The 25,150-nt window shown below is 36.4% G+C and overlaps 1 protein-coding gene and 1 non-coding gene across 2 annotated transcripts in view; both read left to right on the forward strand.

Annotated features, from left to right (window-relative positions):
* The window catches only part of LOC129516957 (probable ATP-dependent RNA helicase DDX60), a 93,199-nt gene extending 72,080 nt beyond the window's left edge, over positions 1-21,119 (forward strand). Inside the window, 5 exon segments of the mRNA XM_055336553.1 lie at positions 3,565-3,712; positions 5,283-5,425; positions 9,074-9,225; positions 17,387-17,449; positions 20,637-21,119. Of these exon segments, the coding sequence (XP_055192528.1) occupies positions 3,565-3,712; positions 5,283-5,425; positions 9,074-9,225; positions 17,387-17,449; positions 20,637-20,736 (606 nt within the window). The 3' untranslated portion in view covers positions 20,737-21,119.
* A 1,281-nt stretch (positions 21,120-22,400) lies between these two features.
* On the forward strand, positions 22,401-22,505 carry LOC129517042 (U6 spliceosomal RNA). Its single transcript, XR_008665929.1, has one exon. It is a non-coding gene; the product is annotated as a U6 spliceosomal RNA (small nuclear RNA).
* The last annotated feature ends 2,645 nt before the right edge of the window (positions 22,506-25,150 follow it).

The raw sequence follows: 25,150 nt of genomic DNA on the forward strand, positions 1-25,150 counted from the left end.
ACTGAGTAAACGAGACCCACCAGCCTCATACTCAAAGTCCCAAGAGGGTCATGACCCAGGAACAGAGTTAAATCAGGTATAGACTTGGGACGCCCGGGTGGCTCAGCGGTTGAACATCTGCCTTTGGCCCAGGGCGTGATCCTGGAGTCCCAGGATCAAGTCCTATATCGGGTTCCTCGTGGGGAGCCTGCTTCTCCCTCTGCCTGTGTCTCTGCCTCTCTCTCTGTGTCTCTCATGAGTAAATAAATAAAATCTTTTTTTAAAAAATTAAAAATATATAAATCAGGTATCAACTTAAACTTAATAAAACTGGAAAACAATACCAGCAATACCAACAATACCACTTTAATCGCTACTTGGATTGGAGTGATCACATTTTAATCACATAACCAAACACAAAAATGGGAAAACTCACTCTGGTGGAAGATAACATCATTTAAATCCTATCAAGTCCTAAAAATTTATGGTGAAAAAAAAAAAAAGCCCCAGAACTAAAAAGTAAATAAGCAAGCAAGACTGTATGACCAATTGGCAGGAAGAAGAGCAGGCAATAGTACTAGATACACAGATGATTCAGATATTGGGATTAAGAGACAATGAATATAAGTATGATTAATATGTTCAAGAAAATAGGAGAAGTGATAGACAAAATTTATGAAAAGATAGAGAATTTCACCAGATAATTAGAATTTTACCATATAATTAAATGGAAACTTCAGAATTGAAAAATATAATGTCCGTATTTTTTTCTATGACTTTTATAGTTTCAATTCTTACATTTAAGTATATTTTTCAATTCTGAAAAATATAATGTCTGTATTTTTTTTCTATGAATTTTATAGTTTCAAGTCTTGCATTTAAGTCTTTAATACATTTGAGTTTGTTTTTATGTACAGTGTATGGTAAGGGTCAATTTCATTCTTTTATATGTGTACACCAAATTTTGCCAACATCATTTGTTGAAGAAATTATCCTTTCCTATTGTGTGTTCTTGGCACCCTTGTCAAAGATCTGTTGACCATATACACGTGGATTTATTTCTGGACTTATTCTGTTGTTCCATCAACCTATGTCTTTCATTATGCTGGTACCATACTGTTTTAATTACTGTAGCTTTGTAATCTATTCTGAAACTAGGAAATGTGTTGCCTCTGGCTTTGTTTTTTTTTTTCCCCTCAAGATCATTTTGACTATTCAAGGTCTTTTGTGATTCCATTTGATTTTTGAGATTGTTTTTTATGTTTATGTAGAAAATGCCATGAGATTTTGATAGGAATTGCAATGAATCTGTAGATCAATTTGGATAGTTTTGACATCTTAATAGTAATTATTCTTCCAATCATGAACATGGCATGTCTTTGCATAATTTTTGTCTGCTATAATTTCTTTCATCAGTGTTTTATGCTTTTCAGTGTAGAGGTCTTTCACTTCCATGGTTAAGTTTATACCTAAATACTTTATTTTTTTTTGATATATTACAAATGAGATTGTCCTAATTTTCTTTTCAGATACTTAGTATGTAGAAACAACTTTTTTTTTTGGAAACACAACTATTTTTTAATGTTGATTTTGTATTCTCCAACTTTGCTGATATTGCTTATTAGTTCTAACAGGTTTTGGTGTATGTGCTAAAAGAAATATCGTATACTTAGGCAGACAAAAAAATCTAAACTTGTAAATGTAACAGGGCATGAAGTACACTAGAAAGGATAATGTGTGGGTAGATATAAATAAATATCTACTGTATCTAAAAATAATTATAATGTATTATGGAATTTATAATATGCATACATAACTAAAATGCATGACAGTCATAATACAAGTGTTGGGAAGGGTAAATATATTTGAGTATTTTAAGGTTCTTGCAGTATTAAGAATTGTAAAAATTAAAAATATGTTTTGTAATAGTTTTGACATCATAATACATCAATTATCTTCTAAAATAGTGTACAAATAAGTGTTAATAGAAGAAAAGGGTGAAAAAAATCAATGATTTAATTTCTCAGCTTAAGAAGTTAGGAAAACAAAACAAATAGAAAATCTAGCAGGGTAAATTTTACGAATATCAGGAAAGAAAATGGGACATTACTACAGATCTTACTGTGAATATCAAAAAGAATAAATGAAGATATTATGAATAATTTATGCCAGTACATTTGATCATTAAAAAGATAAGAACAGAGAAAATAATATATAATATATGGTCCAAACAGAAACTGAATACTAAAATAGTATATATAATCTCAACTGTATAAATAAGTACATTGAATATATATGTAATAAATACTTCAGGTAAAATACTAACTTTTTTTTTATTTTATTAAGAAAAAACCCCAACAATTGTATGCTGTTTATATAATTCACATCTTAGCTATAAGGTCCCAGAAAGATTGAAAGTAAAATGATAGAAAATGGGATATTCCAGGTAAATACCAGAAGAATCAGAAACACCTTAACTGCCTGAAAATTAGACAGGTTCATGTAGTTGAGTAAGCCTTTTAACACTGATTTTTTAAAAAATTGTACTTGTAATGCTTACTGTGATAAATACCTTTTGAATATAAATAGAATTCTTCAAAAAAGAAAATTTAAAAATTAAAATAAGAAAAAATACATATAGGACAAAAATAAAATGGAATTATAAAATATTTTATTTAAAAAATAATAAAAGAAACATACAAGATGTAATTCATACAACGATTAGAGCAAAATTGATAGCCTTATAATCATATCTTAGAAAAGAATAAAGGGTGAAAAGAAATCAATGATTTAATTTTTCAGCTTCAGAAGCTAGGAAAACAAAACAAATAGAAAATCTAACAGGATGAATTTTCCAAATATCAGGAAAGAAAGTGGGACATTACTACAGATCTTACTTTGAATATCAAAAAGAACAAATGAGGATATTATGAATAATTCATGCCAGTACATTTGATTATTTGGACAAAATGGGCAAAGTCCTACAAAATGCAACCTCCAAAACTAACCAAGGAAGATTTAAAAAAAAAAAAAAGTCCTGTGTCTGGTATCTATTAAAGAAATGTGTTCAATTATTTTAAAAATTTTCCTACAATAATAGAAAAAGTGCACTTACGGTGAGAACTGGGTATTATATGGAAGTGTTGAATCACTACACTCTATACTTCAAACCAATATCACAGTTAACTGTACTGGAATTTAAATAAAAACTTTTTTTAAAAAAATGGTGGTGTTGATTAATTAGTGTGAAAGTAAATTTTTAAGAGTGAAAATACAAGTTTTGTTTCTAATAGAAACAAAAAAATGAATTTTACCTCAATTTCATGGATGAAGGGATGAAATTTTTAAGAGTGAAAATACAAGTTTTGTTTCTAATAGAAACAAAAAAATGAATTTTACCTCAATTTCATGGATGAAGGGATGAAACAATTACATTATTAAATGAAGAGGTAACTACAGAATTGTATTGCAGTGTTCTTTACCATTCTTCCAAAGTTTCAGTTTTCAAGGAAGGTATATAGATCTCTCTTTAAAAAAAAAATATTTGGCCTTCCAGTGTTTTTAATGATCTCCCTGATGATTTAGGTGTTCCTTGAGGATCTCCCGGAGGATTTTAATGATGCTTTACATGAGTATAACATGAATGTTACAAAGGAATTTGCCTCCTTCCTACTAAATGTTGCCAAATTGGCTGATATGAAACAGGAATATCAACTCCCATTGTCAAAAATAAGTAAGTATATCTTAGCTCCACTGTGGAACAATTTAAAGAAAAATATTATCTTCCTAAGACTATTTTTTCCCAGGAACTAGTAGAGCCTGAGAAAGATCAGTCTGCCTTAAAATAAGGAGATTCTTCTTGCTTCCCCAAGAAACAAACTCTTGGTTATTATTATTAATTATTATTATTATTAAATTATTATTATTTTTAACTCTTGGTTATTAGAAGTGAAAAGGGCAACGGAGAATGAAACTAGAGTCATTTATGAACCATCTTGATTAAAGGTTGCTTTTGGGGCAAGCCTGACAAACAGTAAGGATATCTATGAGATGAACGGAAGTGAGAGATCACTCTATCGCTCATTTTCTTGAGAGGAAATACATATAGACTCTTGGCAGGTCACCTGGGCCCAAACTCTGGTCCTGCTATTCCTGGCAGTGAGACCTTGGGCAATATTCCATATTATTTCAATAACCCATATTCATACTTCAATTTTCTCAAAAGATCTATAAAAAAGAAAATAACGTTACTTACCTCGTTGGGGTAAGCTTTAAATAATTCAGTTAATATATGTGACTATCTTAAAATGGTACCTAGCACATAGTAAATGCATTAATCTTTGCTCTTATTTTTCATAAGCTATTGGATAGAAATCTTCTAGGGGAAAGTAAACAGGAAAAGCTGGCTGGGATAAAAGGAAAGGGTTGAGCCATGGGAAGTAATTTCCCACTTCCATTAAACCCTAACATCCTCAATTGGAAAAAGTAAAGGAAGCAGAGCCTGTTACTTCCTGGGCCTTATTAAAGTGGGAAGCAGCGTGGACAAAAGCAGACGGGAGCAGTGGAACATTGTGAGCATCCCAGAGAAGGCCAAATGGCAGTGCCTTCGTCACAAATCAGAGCCAACTTCGGGTGCATAATCCGGTACTTTTTGAGAGTAGGAACAGAGGGGGCACCTGAGTGGCTCAGTCAGTTAAGCGTCTGTCTTCAGCCCAGGTGGTGATCCCAGAGTCCCTCATGGTGGGGGTGCGGAGTCCGGGATCATAACCTGAGTCAGGGTCCCTGCTCCGTGGGGAGTCTGCTTCTCCCTCTGCCCCTCCTCCTGCTGGTGCTCTCTCTCTTTCTCTCACTCTCCCTCAAATGAATAGATAAAATTTTTAACAAAAAGAGTAGGAATGGAAAAAAAAATATTTCTTGTTAATATGCCATTTTCACACCTAGTGATAGTGGCCTCTTGGAATACCCTGTCTGGAAGGATTGTGGGGGGGAAAGCACCAAGGTAATAACAATAATTCTATGTTAGCATTGCAATTTAAATGTAGTCTTTTATTACCTGTTGATCAAGGAACTCAAATATAATACAGAATTTTATGATATCGATGACGTATTGGTAGCTAACAGTTACTGAGTGTATTCTGTGCCAAGACATGCTGCTCACTTTACGTGATATATCCCATCCAGTCTGATACGGGCCCTGCCTCGCGGAATGACTCCCTCTGTAGCATGGCCTAGGGTATGTGCATGAAGCTTACCAATTTGGCTGGTTTTTAAAACACTGATCTATCCCAATCTATTATGACCAGATTTCACAGGAAAGGAATGTGAGGACTCTGAACTTGTGTCTCACTTGATGAGCTGCAAAGAAGGAAGAGTAGCAATTTCTCCATTTGTTTGTCTCTCTGGAAACTCTGATAGTGATTTGCTTCAACCAAATACTCCAAACCATGTAAGTGGAGATGGGGTTTATAAATAAAAGATCTTTAAGAAAGAATGAGATTTAAACTTCTAGGCTGTTTAAGAAGGATTTGATATTTCACAAATTGAAAAACAAAAATTCCAGGTGTATGAAAAGAAATATCCAGGAAATGGTACTCTTGAGCCCTGTAGGATTTCTGGTTTTTTTCGGTGTTGGCCTGAGGAACCCTGCTCCATTATACAGAATTCCCAGCTTTTCTTCTGTCTTTGTAGGTTGATGCAAGTTTGCTATGCATAAAGCACTTAAAACTATCTTCGGGCTTTCCCAGTATTGCTACAGAGGCCACAAATCCCATATATATTTTCTGGATCACTGATATCCAAAGTGGAGTACAGAGAACTAGCACATTGGGAATATGCTGGATAATCCTCTGAATGCTGGAATCTTGTAGGAATTTAATGCATATTTTAACACAGTTTGTGAAAAAAATAAGTTTCGTGATATTTGATACGGTTAGACACTAGTGTCTCAATTCCATTCTCATCTCAAGTCAGTCTGTCCTCTATTATGTAATATAGTCTACCTAAAAGAATTTTGAGAAACTAAGTTGACCCTTGTGCATTTTATTTTATTTTTTTAAAGATTTTATGTATTTATTCATGAGACACACAGAGAGAGGCAGAGACACAGGCAGAGGGAGAAGCAGGCTCCCCATGGGGACCCCAATGAGGGATTCGATCCCGGGACCCCAGGATCACGACCTGAGCCGGAGGCAGGCGCTTAACCACTGAGTTACCCAGGAGTCCTGACTGTTGTGCATTTTATATGGACACGTACATTTTTATCACAAATTCAAATAATTTCTAATGATATAATTTCCAGCTTCAGATAAATGTTGTTATGTTAAAATAATGCCATCATATCATTTTTAATGAATAAAATGGAATATGAATACTGAAGCATTTGGATACCCATAATTGTAAAATTAAAAACAGTCAAGAATAAAATTTCTAATGACTTAAAATTTGGGACAGTTCTTTTCTCTTGGAGTTAGATTATACATTCCCTCACATAATGTAATATATTTTTAAACACCAAGCCACCCTATCCATTTCTAAGCTTAAATAGTATGCAAATTCAATTTAATGGTTATTTTCTGTTAATTACAGAAACTTAAATATAATACGAATTATGAGGATTACTAAAAATAAAATTAATATTGTATTAGAAATATATGTATTAATGCAGTGGCTGAAACTACTTATAAATTAGTCCAGATAACTAAGAATGAATATTTACTTATTTTCAGAATGAAACAAGTTTCCATCATCGAATTTCAATTTGAATGTTGAGAAACCTTATTCAAATAGATAAGTAGCTTAGAACTGAACAACTTTCGTTATGCCAGTGATACACGATTCTTCTGATTCCTTCTGAGTTGTTTGTCTCAAGTCACCTAGCAGTCTAGTATCACAAATATATTTTTAATGTTCTTTTAATTAGCAACTTAATTAGATCCACTTTAATTTTGTTGAATTCAAGGAATTGGAAGCAACCTAATTTAAAAGAGAAAAAAACGCACTTCTTATGTAGCCTTTAAAGTCACCCACTTTCTCATTAGGAAAGCAATATTGCTCTTTGTTGCTACCCCTGTACGTTTTCAAACCCCACGTAAGTTTGAGGAAGATTTTTGTTTTATAAGATGAGAGAAAAGCATCTATGAAAGAAGAGATGAGAAAGAATTTTTTTTTTCACTGATAATGTACATGGTTTAAAAATGAACTAGAGACCACTGCTCAGGCCTAGGGGAAGCTCTCAGGCTAGTTCTTTACGCTCGTCGAACGGTGTCTTACGGAATGTGGAATTCTTGCATAGAAATAAGAGCGGACTGAACCACGCTTGTAAGATCAATGACTTTATGAAGGTTTTTTCCCTTGTATTTTATGTCTACAATTACAATGAATTACTTATATAAGACGTTTGCAGCTAATCACATTGAAAACAAGGCATTTTGTTAAGTATTATAATTTCCCTTTTCCTCTATTTTACAATTAACGGATGGTCAGTACCTACCATTAACTTTTGGTTCCTTTCCATATGCAAATTTCCCCCTCGAGTTTTGGAGGGACTTGACACAGTTTTATTTATTTATTATTTATTTATTTATTTATTTATTTATTTATTTATTTATTTATTTTGGATTGACACAGTTTTAATAGGATATAATGTCTATGTCCTGTTGCTGCGCAGTCACCATCAATTAGAAGAGACCTTCAAGGTGCAGGGAATGAACTAAGACGGGCCTTTCGTTGTTCCTGATGGTGCGCTAGGGAAGAGCGTGGTTCTAGTTCATTTATTTTGAAGCATCCTGCACTGATGAAGATTTCCAGAGTATTCCTCGAAGACAGCACGCCCTTTGCCTTACCCCACTCACTCCATACACTTTTACTTTACTAGTATCCTAGTACACTCTCAAGATTCTTTTGCTTTTACTGGTCGTTAACCTTTTAATTTAATGTTAAATGGACATTCACGATATCTTTAAATCACGCATAGATACGCTGTAAAGCATAAAACTAAAATGAAGACTCACGGACTCAACACCCATGGGCTCCTCCTCCATTTTATTCTCTTGTCTCCCCTCTTTCGCCTGGATGTCAATTATCCTGAATTTTGTGTTCTTTAATTCTTTACAAAACATCGTATTCCAAAGTCGCTTTTTATATTTGCTGCTTTTGTATGAAAAGCAAAGGAATCCTCACTGCAGTCTCCTGCATTTCTTGTTTCTGTTTTCTGGACTCAACTCCATGCTCCCAAGATCCGTCCACGTGGTCGCATGAAGCTCTATTTTATTTTTACTACTTCACAGTATTTCAGAGCCGTTGATCTATTCTCTTCTTAGAAACTGTGTTTGTTTCTAAGTCTTGTGACAGTCTTTACTGTCACAAACGCGCTGCCACAAATGTCTAGTACACGTGCGTGGCAGTTTCCCCTTCAGTGTAGAATCTTCTGGATTTTTGAGGTCACAACAGTTTTCTAGATCGTGCGAGAATAAGAATATTCCAAGAAACTCTTAATAATAAAAGAGCTTTCCATGCTACTACCAAGCCGTTTGAAAAGTCGTACCAATTAGTGTATCGGAGTAGTTCTTACTGACCCCGTATAGTCGTTGTAAAATAAGCAGACATCAAAAGCGAGTGACTTGTGTACCTCCTGTTCTTATCTTTCTTCTCTTTCCCCCTATATCTTCCTTTTTATCCTGGTGGTGGTTGGGTTTTTGTGATTGGTAGAGTCGTTCAGTCGGACTCTTCAGACAGAAAAGGCACTGGTTCTCCGATACTCCGTTTACAAGGTATCTCTTAGGCCAATTAGGATAATAATAATTAAAAAAAATTAAAATTAGCCTTTCTTTTCTAGTGAGCCTTGCTGTGATTCTCATGGCTGGGTGGTTGGAAGTGTCCGCGTGCTCTGAGGCAGTAGGTTCACAGGTGGTACCCAGCACCCTGTAGGCCTGCTTCAGGACGCCACCAACCCACTGTGTATGGAAGACACCCTCTGCCTTCATGGTGAAGGGTGTGCTTCAAGAAGGCCGAGGACAGAAAGGAAGTTCACAGCTCGGTGCCAGAGGCCGGAGGCTTTCTTTGCACGCAAATAACGAGAGGAGTTGTGTTTCCTTAGGTGGTTCTGCGCACAATTGGCATCGATCACAGTCGGGCTCCTGTGCTGTGGTCACAGACATTTGACAACCAAGGGAGAAGAATGCCACTCGATGCTTATGCACTTGATTTCTACAAACATGGCTCCTTGACTGGACTAGTCCAGGACAACAGGTGGGCTTATCCCCCTTCTCTTCTCCACCACTTAGAGTCTTGCTCTCCTTCTGTCTCCACGTCTGCGTTTGTGTCTCTGGCCCCGTCTTCCTCTTGCATTTCTACCTCCACCTCCAGTTCCACTGCTGTATCCGTCTCTACATCTTATATCTTGTGGATGAACCTAATGAATTTTAGGCAAAGCTTTTTATGACTTAAAGTAGAGTTGAATCATGCTAAAAAATATACTGGAACTTCTTCTTCCCTGCAGATCAATGATGAGAGAGAAAAACAAACTTTGTGTTATTTTTGTTTGTGGCTTACCGGCAAAATCTGGGGACTTAGACACCCTCGCTTGACCTAGAGATGTCCCCTACGATTATATTTCCATACGTTCACAGATGTGTTTTCATTTGTTAACATCCTATTTATTCAATTTATAAGATATTTTATTTATTTTTTATAAGATATTTTAAAACTGACAATAACAAACAATGCAATACTCACCATTATCTGAGAAAAGTATATAAGAAGGCCTATGACTCATCTTAGGACTGAGCATACGGCAGTTGTTTTAGCGCTTTGGCAAGGAAATCATTTTCCAAAACAGTAAGGCGGGGTGAACCCTCTTGGATTTACCTGGGAATGGAGAAATTGGCCCAGACACTGAGCATATAGATGTGGGACGGACCTTCTTCACAGTAACCAGGAATTCAATAGACATTTTACATAAAATCTTGAACGATCTTTATTGAATTAAAGGATTTAAAACTCGGGACACTAGAAAAATGTTGATATTTTGGGGTTTGCTTTGCTTGTTTTATATTTCACAGCTCACTCACTGGATTTTATTCTTTTTTTTTAAGTTTTTATTTTAATCACTCTGTGTTCGTCATGACGAGTGCCCTCCTTAATCCCCATCACCCACTTCACCCATTACCCAACCCCCACCCATCCCCCGGTAAACATCTGCTTGTTCTCTATCGTTAAGACTCCATTTCTTGGTCTGCCTCTCTCTGTGATGTGATCTGATCTCTCTCTCTTTCTCTTCGCTGGTTTGTTTTATTCTTAAATTACACAGAGCAGTGAAAGCCCTTGGTATCTGTTTTTCTCTGGCTGCCTTATTTCACTTAGCTTTATACTGTCTAGCTCCACCCATGTCATTGCAAATGGCAAGATTTCATTTTTTATGACTGGATAATATTTCATTAAATATATATGGTATATAATAATACAGTATTACATATGTATTTATATACATATACCTCTTCTTTATCCATTCGCTGCTGGTGAGCACTCGGCTGCTTCCGCATCTTGCCTGTTGTAAGTGATGCTGCTATAGACATGAGGGTGCATGTAGCCCTTTGAGTCAGGGTTATGTTTCCTTTGGATAAATACCCAGGAGTGTGATTGCTGGAGAGCAGGGTGGCTCTAATTTTAACCTGCTGAGGAAGCTCCACACTCCTTTTCCTCACAGTGGCTGTACCAGGCCTCACTCCACCAACAGGGCAGGACGTTTACTCTTTATCCACGTCCTCACCAGCACCTGCGGTTTCTTGTGTTTTTTATTTTAGCCATTCTGACAGGTGTGAGGTGAGATCTCATTATGATTTTGTTTTATTTTTTTTTCATTATGATTTTAATTTGCATTTCCCTGATGGCAAGTAATGATAAGCATCTCCTCGTGTCTGTGGGCCATCCGTACGTCCTCCTTGGAGAAATGTCCTTTCAGACCTTCTGCCATTTTTTAATAGACTGTTTTTTTGGGTATTGAGTTTTATAAATACTTTATATATTGTGGTTGTGAGCCTTTATCAGATATGTCATTTGCAAATATCTTCTTCCATCCCCTGGGCTTGTCTTTTCATTTTGTTAATTGTTTCCTTCATTGCAGAAGCTACTTTTTTTTTCTTTTTTTGAGTAGGCTCCATGCCCAACATGAGGCTTGAACTCATGAACCTGAGATTAAGAATCCTACATTTTGGGATCTCTGGGTGGCGCAGCGGTTTGGCACCTGCCTTTGGCCCAGGGCGCGATCCTGGAGACCCGGGATCGAATCCCACGTCGGGCTCCCGGTGCATGGAGCCTGCTTCTCCCTCTGCCTGTGTCTCTGCCTCTCTCTGTCTCTCTATCTCTGTGTGACTATCATAAATAAATTTTAAAAAAAAATAATCCTACATTTTACCAAATGAGCCAGCCAGGTGCCCCTCAAGCTACTTATGTTGTAGTCCTAATAGTTTATGTTTATGCTTTTATTTCCCTTGCCTCAGGAGACTAATCTAGAAAAAAGTTGTTCCGTCTACGGTCAGGGAAGTTATTGTTTGTGTTCTCTTCTAGAATTGTTATGGTTTCAGGTTTTACATTTAGGTCTTTAATGCATTTCTAATTTACTTTTGTATATGGTATAATGAAGTTTTCCAGTTTCATTCTTTTTTATTTTTTTTTTAAAGTTTTTATTTATTTGAGAAAGGGAGAGAGAGAGAGAGAGAGAGAGAGAGAGAGAGAGAGAGAGAAGAAACAGGTCGAGGGTCCGAGGGAGAGGGAGAAGAAGACTCTCCAGTGAGCAGGGAGCCCATGTAGGGCTCGATCCTGGGACCCCTGGATCATGACCAGGGCTGAAGGCAGACGCCTCACTGACTGAGCCCCCCAGGTGCCCCTTCCAGTTCCATTCTTCTGAATATATGGTGTCCAGTTGTCCCAACACCATTTGTTGAAGAGACTACCTTTTTTTCCATTGGATATTCTTTCTTGCTTTGTAGAAGATCGATTGATCATATAATTTTGGGTTTACTGCTGGGTTTTGTATCTTTTCTATTGATCTATATGTCTATTTTATGCCAGTAACACTGTCTTCATCATTACAGCTTTATAATGTAAGTTAAAGTTTGTAATTGGGATCCCTTCAGCTTTTCAAGGTTGCTTTGCTGTATTCAGAGTCCCACGTGGCTCCACACAAATTTTAGGATCGTTTGTTCCAGCTCCGTGAAACATGCTGGTGGTATTTTGACAGGGATTGCATTAAATCTGTAGATTGCTTTGAGTGATATAGACATTTTAATAATATGTTTTCTACCAATCCATGAGCGTGGAATGTCTTTCCATTTCTTTGTGTCATTTTTCATCAGCATTTTATAGTTTTCAGAGTACAGGTCTTTCAGCTCTTTGGTTAGGTTTATTCTTAGGTATCTCGTTTTTGGTGCGATTGTAAATGGTATTGATTCCTTAATTTCTCTTTCTGCTGCTTCATTATTGGTGGATAGAAATGCAACAGGTTTCTGTACATTGATTTTGTATCTTGTGACTTTACTGAATTCATTTATTAGTTCTTGCAGATTTTTAGTGGAGTCTTTCCAGTTTTCTATATATAGTATCATATCATCTGCAAATAGTAAAAGTTTTACCTCTTCCTTACCAATTTAGATGCCTTTTACTTGTTTTTGCTGTCTGATTGCTGTGGTTAGGACTTCCAGGACTATGTGGAAGAAGGTGGCGAGGATGGACAGCTTGGTCTTGTTCCTGACCTTAGAGGGAAAGCTCTCAGTTTGTCCTTACTGAGGATGATTTTAGCTGTGGGTTTTTCATGTGGGTTTTTCGGCCTTTTTATGTTGAGGTGTGTTCCCTCTAAACCTGCTTTGTTGAGGGTTTTACCTGCATCTATTGAGATGATCAAATGGTTCTTATCCTTTCTTTTATTTATGTGACATATCATGTTGGTTGCTTTGTGGATATCGAACCACTCTTGCAACCCAGGAACGAATCCCACTTGATCATGGTAAATTATTTTTTTTTTTTTAGTATATTGTTGGATTTGATTTGTTAGTATTTTATTGAAGATATTTGCATCTATATTCATCAGAGATATTGGCCTATCATTCTCTTTTTTATAGTATCTTTATTTGGTTTTGGTATCAGGGCAATGCTGGCCTCATAGAATGAATTTGGAGGTTTTGGAATATTTTGAGACTAGGTATTAACTCTTTTTTAAATGCTTGGTACAATTTGCCTGTGAAGCTATCTGGTCTTGGACTTTTGTTTGTTGGTTTTTTTTTTTTATTACTGATTTGATTTCTTTACTGATATGCAGTCTATTCAAATTTTCTATTTCTTCCTGTTTTAGTTTTGGTACATTTTATATTTTTAGGAATTTAGAAGTTAGTTATTTTTTTCAGGTTGTCTAATTTGTTGGCATATCGTTTTTCATAATATTCTCTTATAATTGTATTTTGGTTGTGTTGGTAGTTATGTCTCCCCTCTCATTTGTAATTAAAGGCTTATCAATTTTACTGATATTTTTTCAAAGAGCCAGCTTCTGGTTACATTGATCTGTTCTATTGTCTTTTAGTTTTTATATCATTTATTTCTGCTCTAATCTTCATTATTTCCTTCTTTCTGTTGGTTTTAGGTTTTGCTTATTGTTCTTTTTCTAAAGAACAATTTTGCTTATTGTTCTTCTTCTCTTTTGGGTATAATGTTAGTTTTTTTTTATTTGAGAGTTTTCTTACTTATTGAGGTGGACCTGTATTGCTATAAACTTCCCTCTTAGAATCATTTTTGCTGCATCCCAAAGGTTTTGGACCATTATGTTTTCATTTACATTTGTTTCATTTTTTAAAAAATTTATTCCTTGATTTCCTGGTTGACCTGTTCATTGTGTTGTAGCATGTTATTTAACCTCTATGTATTTGTGGTTCTTCCAGATTTTTTCTTATGATTGAATTCTTAGTTTCTTAGGGTTGTGGCCACAAAAGATGTATGGTATGATATGGATCTTTTTGAATTTGTTGAGGGTTGTTTTGTGGCCTATTATGTGATCTATTCTGAAGAATATTCCATGAGAACTGGAAAAGAATGTGTATTCTGCTGTTTTAAGGTGAAATGTTCTGAATATATCTGTTAAGTTCATCTGGTCCAGTGTGTGATTTAAAACCATTGTTTCCTTGTTGTTTTCTGTTTAGATCATCTGTCCAGTGATGTAGGTGGGATGTTAAAGTCCCCTACTATTATTGTGTTATTATCAATTAGTCCATTTATGTTTGTTATTAACTACTTTATGTATTTAGGTGCTCCCATGTTGGGTGTGTAAATATTTACAATTGTTATTTCTTCTTGTTGGATTGTCCTCTTTATGGTTATATAGCATCCTTCTTTGTTTCTTGTTACAGTCTTTGCTTTAAAGTCTAGTTTGTCCAATGTAAGTACTGCTAGTCTGGCTTTCTGACCTCCATTTTGACATCCATTTGCATGATAAATGTTTCTCCATCCCCTCACTTTCAATCTGTGGGTGTCTTCAGGGCTAAAATGTTCTTCTAGGCAGCATATAGTTGAGTCTTTTATTTTATTTATTCTTTTGTCCATTCTGTCACCTTGTGTTTTTTGATTCAAGTGTTTAGTCCATTTACATACAATGTAATTATTGGTGGGTATGCATTTATTGCTATTTTATTACTTGTTTTGTGGTTGTTTCTGAAGATTTTCTCTGATCCTTTCTTGTCTTTCTCTTTTTCATAGTTTGCTGATTTTCGTTAGTGATGTATTTGGATTTCTTTCTCTTTATTCTTTGCGTATTTATTAGTGGTTTTTGATTTTTGGTTACCATTAGGTTACATCTTTTGCATATAGCAGTCTATATCAAGTTGATGGTCATTTAGGTATGAGCCCATTCTTTACTCCCCTCCTCTCCATGTTTTAGGTATGTGGTGTCTTATTTTACATACTTTTATTTTGTGAGTTCCTTGGCTGGCATTTTACAAAAAGATTCGTTTCTTCTGCTTTTGTGTTTTGTACATTCATACTGTCACTTTTGGTTTTTCATTTCCACTCAAAGATATTTCTTGAAGGACTGGTGTAGTGGTCATGAACTGTTTTAATTTTTGTTTGTCTGAGAAACTCTATCTCTTTTTCTATTCTGAATGATAGACTTGCTAGATACGGTGTTCTTGGCTGCAAATTTTTTTTCCCCATTCAGCATTTTGAATATATCATGCCACTTTCTTCTTGCTTGGAGAATTTCTGCTGCAAAACAAACAAACAAACAAAAAACCAAAACAACCCTGATAGCCTTATGGAGTTTCCCCTGTATATAACTGCCTTATTTTGCCTTGTTGCTTTTATTTATTTATTTTTTTTATCACTGTATTTTGGTGTTTTAGTTATGTCTTAGTGTGGATATACTTTTGTTGATTTTGTTGGGAATTCTCTATGCCTCCTGGATCTGGATATGTTTTTCCTCCCCCTGATTAGGGAAGTTTTCAGCTATCATTTCTTCAAATAAATTTATGTCCCCTTTTCTTTCTCTTCTTCTGGGACTTTTATAATGTGAAAAAATTTTTTAAAGATTTTATTTATTTGAAGACAGAGAGAAAAAGAGTGAGAAAGGACGTAAATGGGGAGGAGAGAGGGAGAGGGAGAAGCAGACTCTCCACTGAGTGGGGGAGCTGGACATGGGGCTTGATTCCAGGACCCTGAGGTCATGACCTGAGCCAAAGGCAGACACTTAACTGACTGAGCCACTCAGGCACTCCTATAATGTGAATGTCATTACATTTGATAGAGTCACTGAGTTCCTAAGTGTGTTCTTATTTTGCATAATTTGTTTTCTCTTTTGTTCAGCTTGGTTACTTTCTATTACTGTGTTGTCTAGGTCATTAATTTATTCCTCTACTTCCTCCATCCTGCTGTTCATTCCATCAAGCATGTTTGTCATTTCATTTATCAAGCCCTTTATTTCTGCTGTGTTATTCCTTATCTCTGTGTTAAGGTTCTCACTCATGTCTTCCACTCTAAAGTCCAGTGTGTATCTTTATGATCATTCCTTTAAAGTCTCTGTTTCACTTAGATCTCTGTCCATGGCCTTATCCTGTTCTTTCATTTGGGACACATTCCTCTGTCTTCTCATTTTGTATACGTTTGCATCAGCTACTGTGTGTTAGGAAAGTTAGCTACTTTTGTTTTTGAGGATAATAGCTTCATACAGAAAAACTCCTGTGTTGGGAGATGCAATGTAGGGAGGGGTTTGAGATGGTCTTCCTGAAGAAAGGGTCCAGAGTGCTGGGACTAAGGCAAGTATGACTCAGAAGGGTGGTTCCATCAGAGCATGGCACGTGCAGAGTTTGGCATAAACAAATTAGGTACTGAGTGCTGGCATGGTACTGGTTCCTTCAAGTAGCCCTGTGCTTATGCTGAGGGGCGGGGGAGGGAAGTGGTGCTGACCAGTTTCTTTGTTCACAGAGGGGTCTCTTGTGAGCACTGCCTCTCTGGGATATGCTCTGAGAAGAGCAAATAACCTCCCCACTGTGTGCCACAGGCACTCTTCAAATTGCTGTTTCCATGCTATATATCTATGGATTGTTGGCCCTGCCTTCTCTCTAAAAGCAGCTCTAATGACCCTGGGCCGTATCCGAGCCAAGCTCACTGACCTTTAAAATTCCAAGCTTTAAGCTTCATTGGTTGCAAGAACTCATGAAATTTGACCCCTCTCATTTTCCAAGCCAGTTGTTATGGGAAATCATCTTCCCTGTATACTCCGCTGTGTGCTAGTCTGTGTCTTGCCTGCTCCACCTCCATGGCTCTTACTCACTGCAGTGGCCATAATCCAGTTCTCTCCCAAACAATGTCTCTGCTCTTCATACCTTCAATGTGGTTTCTTGTCTGCCTTCATTTGTGGAGTTTGTTCTGTCAGTCTTCAGGTTGCTTTCTGGGGTATTATGATGTTTTTATCATTATGTAGTTGTGTTCATGGGATGAGTCAAGCCTAGGGTCTTTCTACTCCACTACCATCTTCCCTCTTGGATGGGATTCTGATCATTTTTCAAAATATGACTCATTATTGTAAATAAAATTGTGACATTAGTAAATGATTCATTTGATTTATTTTTCCTTTTGATTCTCCAGCTCCCATTCACTCTCCTGAGCTTACAATTTTCCTATTTTGATTTTCTCCTGAGATGATCAGTCTCCTGTGTGTATTGATTATGTGTGGTTGTGATACGTACGTATGACTTTTGAATTTATAATTATTATTCCTGTTGATTGAATCATCATCTAGGACATGTGGCAAAATATTTCTAGTAAATATGTCTTGATGGACAAAAGTAATTTATTATCAACAAATCCAGCATTTCGGTATGAATTAAGTTCTTTGATGTTTTCATACTATTAATTTTCAAAAGTATATTTTGTTTAGGCTACATGAAGGAGCTGCATATGACTTGTTGAAAGATTTTGCACTTACCATTAAATCTATCAGGTATGTATGTTATATATTTTAAATGTTGATTTCAGATTTTCCAAAAATTTAATGGTAATTTGAAAAACATTGACCTCATACTTAAAAGTGCCATTAAGCTTGTTAGATTGACAAATTTCAACTGCCCAAACATTTTGCAGAGCTTCTCTTCAACACCCTGTTGCACTGGTTCTATAATAGGATTAATTCCTAATCCCATTTGACAGAAGGTTTCATTCAAACCAGAGCCCCAGCCTCAGGCACTGCAAACAGCAGGATAATGTTCCAAAGCCTCAAGAATTCCTAGACCCAGTATTCTCAGTTTTCACAACCAGTGTCTGTGAGATACATGATACATCAGAAGGCCCCTTAGGGCTCCACCAGGTCCCTGGTTTATATCAACTTACATATTCCAGACTCTCTTGCTTTATACAGTGTTTTTTTCCAGCCTTTATCAGTCTGGTCTCTCATTTGGCTTCCTGTTTTTTATCCTGCCATTCTACTGGCATGGGGAATGTGGGACTCAGTGGGGACCCAGACAACTCTAAACTTTATATGGATACATCCATCCTAAGACTTTTTGGAAGGTCCATTCTTAGGCCCTTCTAGTATTGCCTGGTTAAATATACATCTTTCTAAAGCCTGTAGTCTACACATACTTTAATACTTTATGTTTTTCCCTTTTCTACACTTTAAAATTATATATCTTCACATACATGCACATATGTAATTTACCATGAATCTCTTCATGAAGCTCTTGGTATTTGGGTCATTGTTTTTCAATTTTTTGATATGAGATTAATCAGACCTGTTTGGAGGTTTTATACAGAGAATGAAACTATGGGGATGCTAGAGCAGAGGGAAATGCTCACTATCTTGAGCATCTCTAGGTAGTGTATTTCTTGAGTGGCTCATAGTTATTCAACAGTACCCTAAGAAACGCCACAGACTTTGGTTTAATCTCAAAATCTGGTCCTAGGAATATCATTCATTCATTTATCTAAAATGTATTGAAATACTATTAGTCTGAGACATACGTCTAAGGATTTGAGATGTACAGAATCAACAAATCTATCCCTGCTTTAAACATAATCTTACAGTGTAGTGTGAGGAAACTGACTTGTAAACTATTTCAAAGGCAATAAGGGGTAGGATGACAGATAATGGGGCAAACTTGGATTCAGAGAAGGATTTTCAAATGAAGTAATTTTTTCACTAAGCCTTAAAGGATCTTAAGGGATGGGGCAGAGGAAATAGTGTTTTCAATGTACAGAAATGAGAAAGGGTGGTCTGATATGTCAGGCGTAGGCTTCAATCTCATTCTACTGGCATGGGGAATGTGGGACTTGTCACAAGGATGGGGAAAGACACTGAGTTGTTTAAAGCAACTTTAAAGGCAAGTTGGATAGGTATTGGAAAGGGTCTTAATTCTCATATCATGGAGTTTGGACTTAATATGCCGAATAATGTATAGGCAGTATATAGGCATGAATATGCTATGGGTCCATGGCATATGGTTGGTTTATATATGTGGCAGAGACTCAAAGGCTATGAGACCCAAGCAGGTCAGAATGAGTGTGGATCTGAATTAAGGAAATAGAGTAATGATAGAAAAGAATGGTTGGTTGGAGAAATATTTATGAGATAGAATTCAGAGAAATTGTCAAAGTTCATGTAGCTGGTAATGATAATGAGGTTTCTATTTTAGTTAAGGATACGTAAGAAACAGAGAAGTGAGGATGAAGCTTGAGGAGGACCAAGAACCAAAAACAATGACTTAGAATTTATACATGTCATGTAATACCTGTGGGAATTCGTTCGAGGGGAAATGGTCAGTGTCATAATTATAGGTCTAGGACTAGGAAGAAATTCAGTGTTATAGATACAGATCTGGTCACTCTCTGCAGTAGGTCAGTGAAGACACTAGGAAAAATTTTGGAACTCTAGTGGAACCAAGGCAGATAAGGAATTGCAAAAGGCTGATGAAATGTCAGGTCCTGATTGTGGTCAGTACTTCATCAGCTCAGCTGCACTGTTCATTCTTGGATTTCCTCTCCTTTCTTTTCACCTGCATATTCATTTCTTGTTGCTGCCATAACAAACTACCACAAACTTCATGGTTTAAATCAGCAGATTTATTTTTCTTGCGGTCCTGGAAGCCTGAAGTCCGAAATGGGTCTAACTGGGTTACGGTAAAGATGTTGGCAAAGCTCATTTCTTTCTGGAGACTTTAGGAGAATCTCCTTTATTGTCTTCCACAGCTTCTAGAGGCTGCTGGCATTATTTTGATCATGGTTCCCTTCCACCTTCAAGGCCAGCAATGGTGAGGGAAGTCTTACGTTGCATCACTCTGAGCTGAACTCTCTCCTGCCAACCCTCTCACAAGAATCTTTGACTATATTGCACCCACCCACATAATCCAGGATAATTTTTCTTTTTTTTTTTTCAGGATAATTTTTCTATCACAAAGTCAGCTGATCAGCAACTTCAATTCCATCTGCAACCTTAATTCTCTGTTACCATGTAAACTAACATGGTCCTAGATTTCTGTGAATTAGAACACAAATAAATTTTTCTAAAGATTTTGTATTTATTCAAAATACAACGAGGACGCCGATGTGGGACTCGATCCCAGGACCCTGGGACTATGTCCTGAGCTGAAGGCAGATGCTCAACCCCTGAGCCACCCAGGTGTCCCTAGAACACAAATAAAAGCCACTATTCTGTTTATTACATTCTGTTTTAAAATTTTTTTCTCACATATGTAGGTAAAGGAAGGAATATTTTGATCTTCATAGAAGTAGTTACTTGTGGATTTCAGTATATACTGGACACGGTAGCCAAAAAAATACAAAATAGGCTCCAAAGAAATGTGTGGAGAAAAGGAAGGGACTTTGTGTTGCTGCTATTGAAGGGAGATGGGAGAAGGTTAGATGGGATTTGGTGGCCTTGAAAATCTTCTTGCTAATCGACATGAAGAGGAAGTGCATGGGAACTCTTTTGTTATTTATTATTATTATTATTATTATTATTATTTGGTATACAAGTTTTTTTAAAGGTAAATATATTTATCAGTATTCTTAATATTTTGCTAACATTACATCATCTAGTGGTATTTACTTAATTCTTCCTGCCTGTAGAAAGTCCTTCTTAAAATACTGACTCTCACTAAAATGTGTGCTCTGTGTGTGTGTGTTTCCATTTACAGTGTGTCCTTGCGTGAACTATGTGAAGATGAAGACGACAACGTGGTCTTAGCATTTGAACAATTGAGTAAAAGCTTTTCTGAAAAACTTGATGAAGTTTAAAGACAGAGACTATCCAGACCACTTAAAAATGTTGCTATGGGCATTTTTCAAGTCATATTTTACGATCCTCATACTTTTTGTCAGAAATACACATATGATGGAGTGGAAAGAGCAAACACTTGGATTCAGAATTGTGATCAAACCTGCCATGTTCTCTTATAAGTAGCTTTAGACAAGTTATTTAATATCTTTTAATCTTGGCTTCCTTAGATAGTTGAATAATAATGCTTATATTTCAGCTAGTTTGTGGACTGATTGAGAAAATCCAAAGATTTTTGTGTGTGACCGAAGAAAAAATTTTACTCCGAGAAGCGTAAACAAATATGACATTCTCAGCATTTTCCTCCTCCATGTCATAATTTGTAAAAGTCTATCAAGGCTAGAAAAAGCTATTACAGTATCCTGGAGTAGAAATATATTTTCTCTAATTAACTTAAATGTGATTATATGACTTAGATATATATTTTACCATCTAGTAATCTTGACTTACTTTTTAAAAAAATATGAATGACAGTTTTGGCATAAGTCCAATGAGGCTTTAAAATAAAATATAGCTGGTGATTTGGCTTGATTTTAATTGTATATAAACGACTGAAAACCCACAAATAAATACAATGGGTGTGATCAATTTATCATTGGTCTCTTTGTATTAAATCTGTACACCTTTCAATCCATTTGCACACATCTGCATTTTATATATAATAAATAATTTATGTCTAATAACTTTCCCTCCATAATCTAAGCCTCAGATTATAGTTTTGGAATCTATTTTAGACTCTAAACTTGAGCAGGACATTTTATCCTCAGAGCTAAAAGGTCTGCTCTCTCCTATCTATATGTCTTACTGAAGATAATCTTTTGTATGATATTATTTATACATATATTACATTGGCTTAGAAATACACCTGTGGTTCATTTTGTCTGGAGATAAAGGAATACTCTGTTACCTGGAACTGACCCATTCCTGCATGTGCCATGTTAGGAGACTCCAGTTTTTTCAGACTAAACCCATTCACATTATTTTAAAATGTGCACTGCAACAATTGCTGAACACCAAAATACTTAGAAATTAAAGTGACTTCTACTGACCTCTATAGTCAAAACACTGATACACAATATTAATAGATTGTCACGTCACATTGGTTTCTACCTCTTACTTGTGGTTTCATAAATCTGATGGAGACATGAAGATTTTTTTTCCATATGACTGAGCCAATCTGGTTCCCTAATTTTTAGAGGTAAAATAGGATTATTTCCTATAATCTGTCATTCTGCTAAAAGGGAGTTATATCTAACCTTTTTGCGGTGGGTCTAATGGGAAGCTTCCTTTGTTTCCTTTTTGACTTTTAGCAAAAACTTTAAAAAGTAACTTGGAACAACTTATGAAAAGAGAGATTATACAGGAACTCTAAAAGCATTTTATGTTCCATTCGTTGTAATAATGTGAAATTTTTCTTTCTGTGAAACATGTGCAGAGACCCTGGTGAGATTTACTGGAGAAGCATTATTATCACCATAATTTATTCCTTTTTCCTATGAGAGGAGAAAATCATGTTGGCATTAGGTCTATAAAGGGTCTTCTATAAGAGCCATTTATTAAAAATTTGTATTTTGATAAATACGAATTATAGGTGCAAATGCTGGCATAAGAAATAACATACTATGCTTGCTTCGTCACTGCATAGGTTAAAATTGGAATGATACAGAGATGATTAGCATGGTCTCTATATAAGGATGACATGGAAATTTGTGAAATGTTCTATGTTTAAAAAAAGAAAAATAAAAAACCCATACATATATGGTTAATAATATATGACAAAAGGGCCACATACAAATTACTGATGAAATCATAACCTTATGAAGAAGTGAAGCTTTCCCTTGGCCCAGTTACTGATTCATGTAAAAAAAATGTATATATATAGGCCTAAACTTTTCCTAACATGTCCATATCTTCCTTTCTTTTAATAAAAGTCAAAGACAGAGCAGTCCCATTCCTCCTTGGTCTTCCTTTGTGCAACCAAAGTAACTAGACATAACACAAAAACAATAGGAAACTTGTGACTTGAGAAATGACATGACACTGAGTTTTCTTGCTGTCTCTTGTAGTCTGAGGAAAGGCTGATCACGACCTCACTTCACCATCTCCAGGTGCCATTGGGACCATCCAGCCACTCCCTGACCTAGCATCTATGCGAATAAACAAGGCGGTATGAGGTGGAGCTAATTAGAACCCCGCTTTTACCCCCTTCCCTGGTGTGTGTGTATTGAGGAAGGAGGATGCTGAACCTCTTCCCTCAAACAGCATTAGTAAGAAAGAATGAGTTGGTGACAAGTCCTTTCACAAGAGACTAATCAACGCTGTCCCGCATCCATTCCTGTGACCGCTGAGCTCCCATCCTCATCCTAAAACAACAGAGCAGTGTGAGTGAACCCTTTTTCCCCCTTCCCTGTTGTGGGCAAGGCCTAGTAGGGAAGGTCCATACATATCCCCACTCAGAGGCAAGTAACAAGGCAGTGAAAGCATGATTCCACTTTCACCAGGGAGATGTCAGGAAGCCTGCCAGCGAAGCTGAACTTCAATACGTCACTCTCTGCGTGGAGGCAATGTGAGCTTGTGCTCCTTTAGCCAGAGTGATGCCAGCAGGTCTACAAGAAAGCTGAACTGCCACCCCCACCCCATTCCTCATGCTATACCTTACCTCACTTTCTAAAAAAGCATATTAAATAGGCTTGAGAGTCCCCTAGCATAATATCCAAAATGTCCAAAGGATACAGTAAAAAGCCATTCATCATATCAATAGAGAAATCAAAACCTGAATGAGAAAAAAAAAAACCACTGATACTGATACCAAGATAAAGCTAATGTTGAGATTAAATTATAAGGATTTTACAGTATCTGTCATTAAAGTATTGCAACAAGCAAATGCACATGCTCTTTTATTAAAAACTTATTTATTTTAGACAGAGAGAGCATGAGTGGGAGGGGCAGAGGGAGAGAGAGAGAGAATCACAAGCAGATGCCATACGAAGTGAAAAGCCTGACAGGGGGGCTGATCTCACGACCCTGAGATCAAGATGTGAGCCAATATCAAGAGTCAGTTGCTTAACCAACTGCACCACCCAGGCTCCCTACAATTGCACATTCTTTTGAGACAAATAAAAAATAGAAAATCCCAGCAAAGACATAGAAGTAAAAAAAATATGGAGATGACGTATGATGGATTTGGTAAACTTTCAATAGATCAACAGAATTTGGCAATCTGAGTAACAGAAAGTAGACTGAAAAAGAACAAAGAAAGTTTTAGAGGCCAGTGAGACAATACAAAAAAAAGCTAATGTTCATAAATTGGAGTCTCAGAGGAGAAAAAAAAACTGGGTGGGGTTGAAAATATGCTCAAATAAATAATGGCTGAAAACTCCCCAAATTTAGGAAAAAAAAAAACTACACCTATAGAGTGGACTCCATGCAAAGCAAAGATCATAATGAAATTTCTGGAAACAGAAAATAAAGAAAAATCTTGGAAGCAGACAGAGAAAAACAACACATAACCAATAGTGGAATACAAATTCAATTGACATTGGGTTTCTCATCTGAAACCAGGAAGGCCAGAAGTAGCACAGTTTTCAAGAACTGAAATTTTAAATATCTACCAATTAAAAATTCTATATCCAGTGAAAATAATTTTTTTTTAGAAATGAAGAGAAAATAAAAACTGTCCACTCAAAGGAAATGGAGATAATTTTCACTAGCAAAACTATCCTTTAAGAATCGGTAAAGGAAGCCCTTTATATTTTTTAATTTGTTTTTATTGGAGTTCGATTTGCCGACATAGAGCATAACACCCAGTGCTCATCCTACCAAGTGCCCCCCTCAGTGCCCATCACCCAGTCACCCCCACTCCCCCCTACCTCCCCTTCCACTACCCCTAGTTAATTTCCTAGAGTTAGGAGTCTTCATGTTTGGTGTCCCTCACTGATTTTCCCCACTCATTTCTTTCCCCTTTATTCCCTTTCACTATTTCTTATATTCCCCATATAAGTGAGACCATATAATGTTTGTCCTTCTCTGATTGACCTACTTCACTCAACATCATCCCCTCCAGGTCCATCCACTTGGAAGCACATGGTGGGTATTTGTCGTTTCTAATGGCTGAGGAATAACCCACTGTAGACACAGACCACAGCTTCTCTATTCATCATCTTTCGATGGGCACCGAGGCTCCTTCCACAGGTCGGCTACTGTGGACATTGCTGCTAGAAACATCGGGGTGCAGGTGTCCTGCCGTTTCACTGCATCTGTATCTTTGGGGTAAATCCCCAGCAGTACAATTGCTGGGTCGTAGGGCAGGTCTATTTTTAACTCTTTGAGGAACCTCCACACAGTCCCAGAGCGGCTGCACCAGTTCACATTCCC

This window comes from Nyctereutes procyonoides, unplaced genomic scaffold, assembly GCF_905146905.1.
Source record: "Nyctereutes procyonoides isolate TBG_1078 unplaced genomic scaffold, NYPRO_anot_genome, whole genome shotgun sequence".
NCBI lineage: Eukaryota > Metazoa > Chordata > Mammalia > Carnivora > Canidae > Nyctereutes > Nyctereutes procyonoides.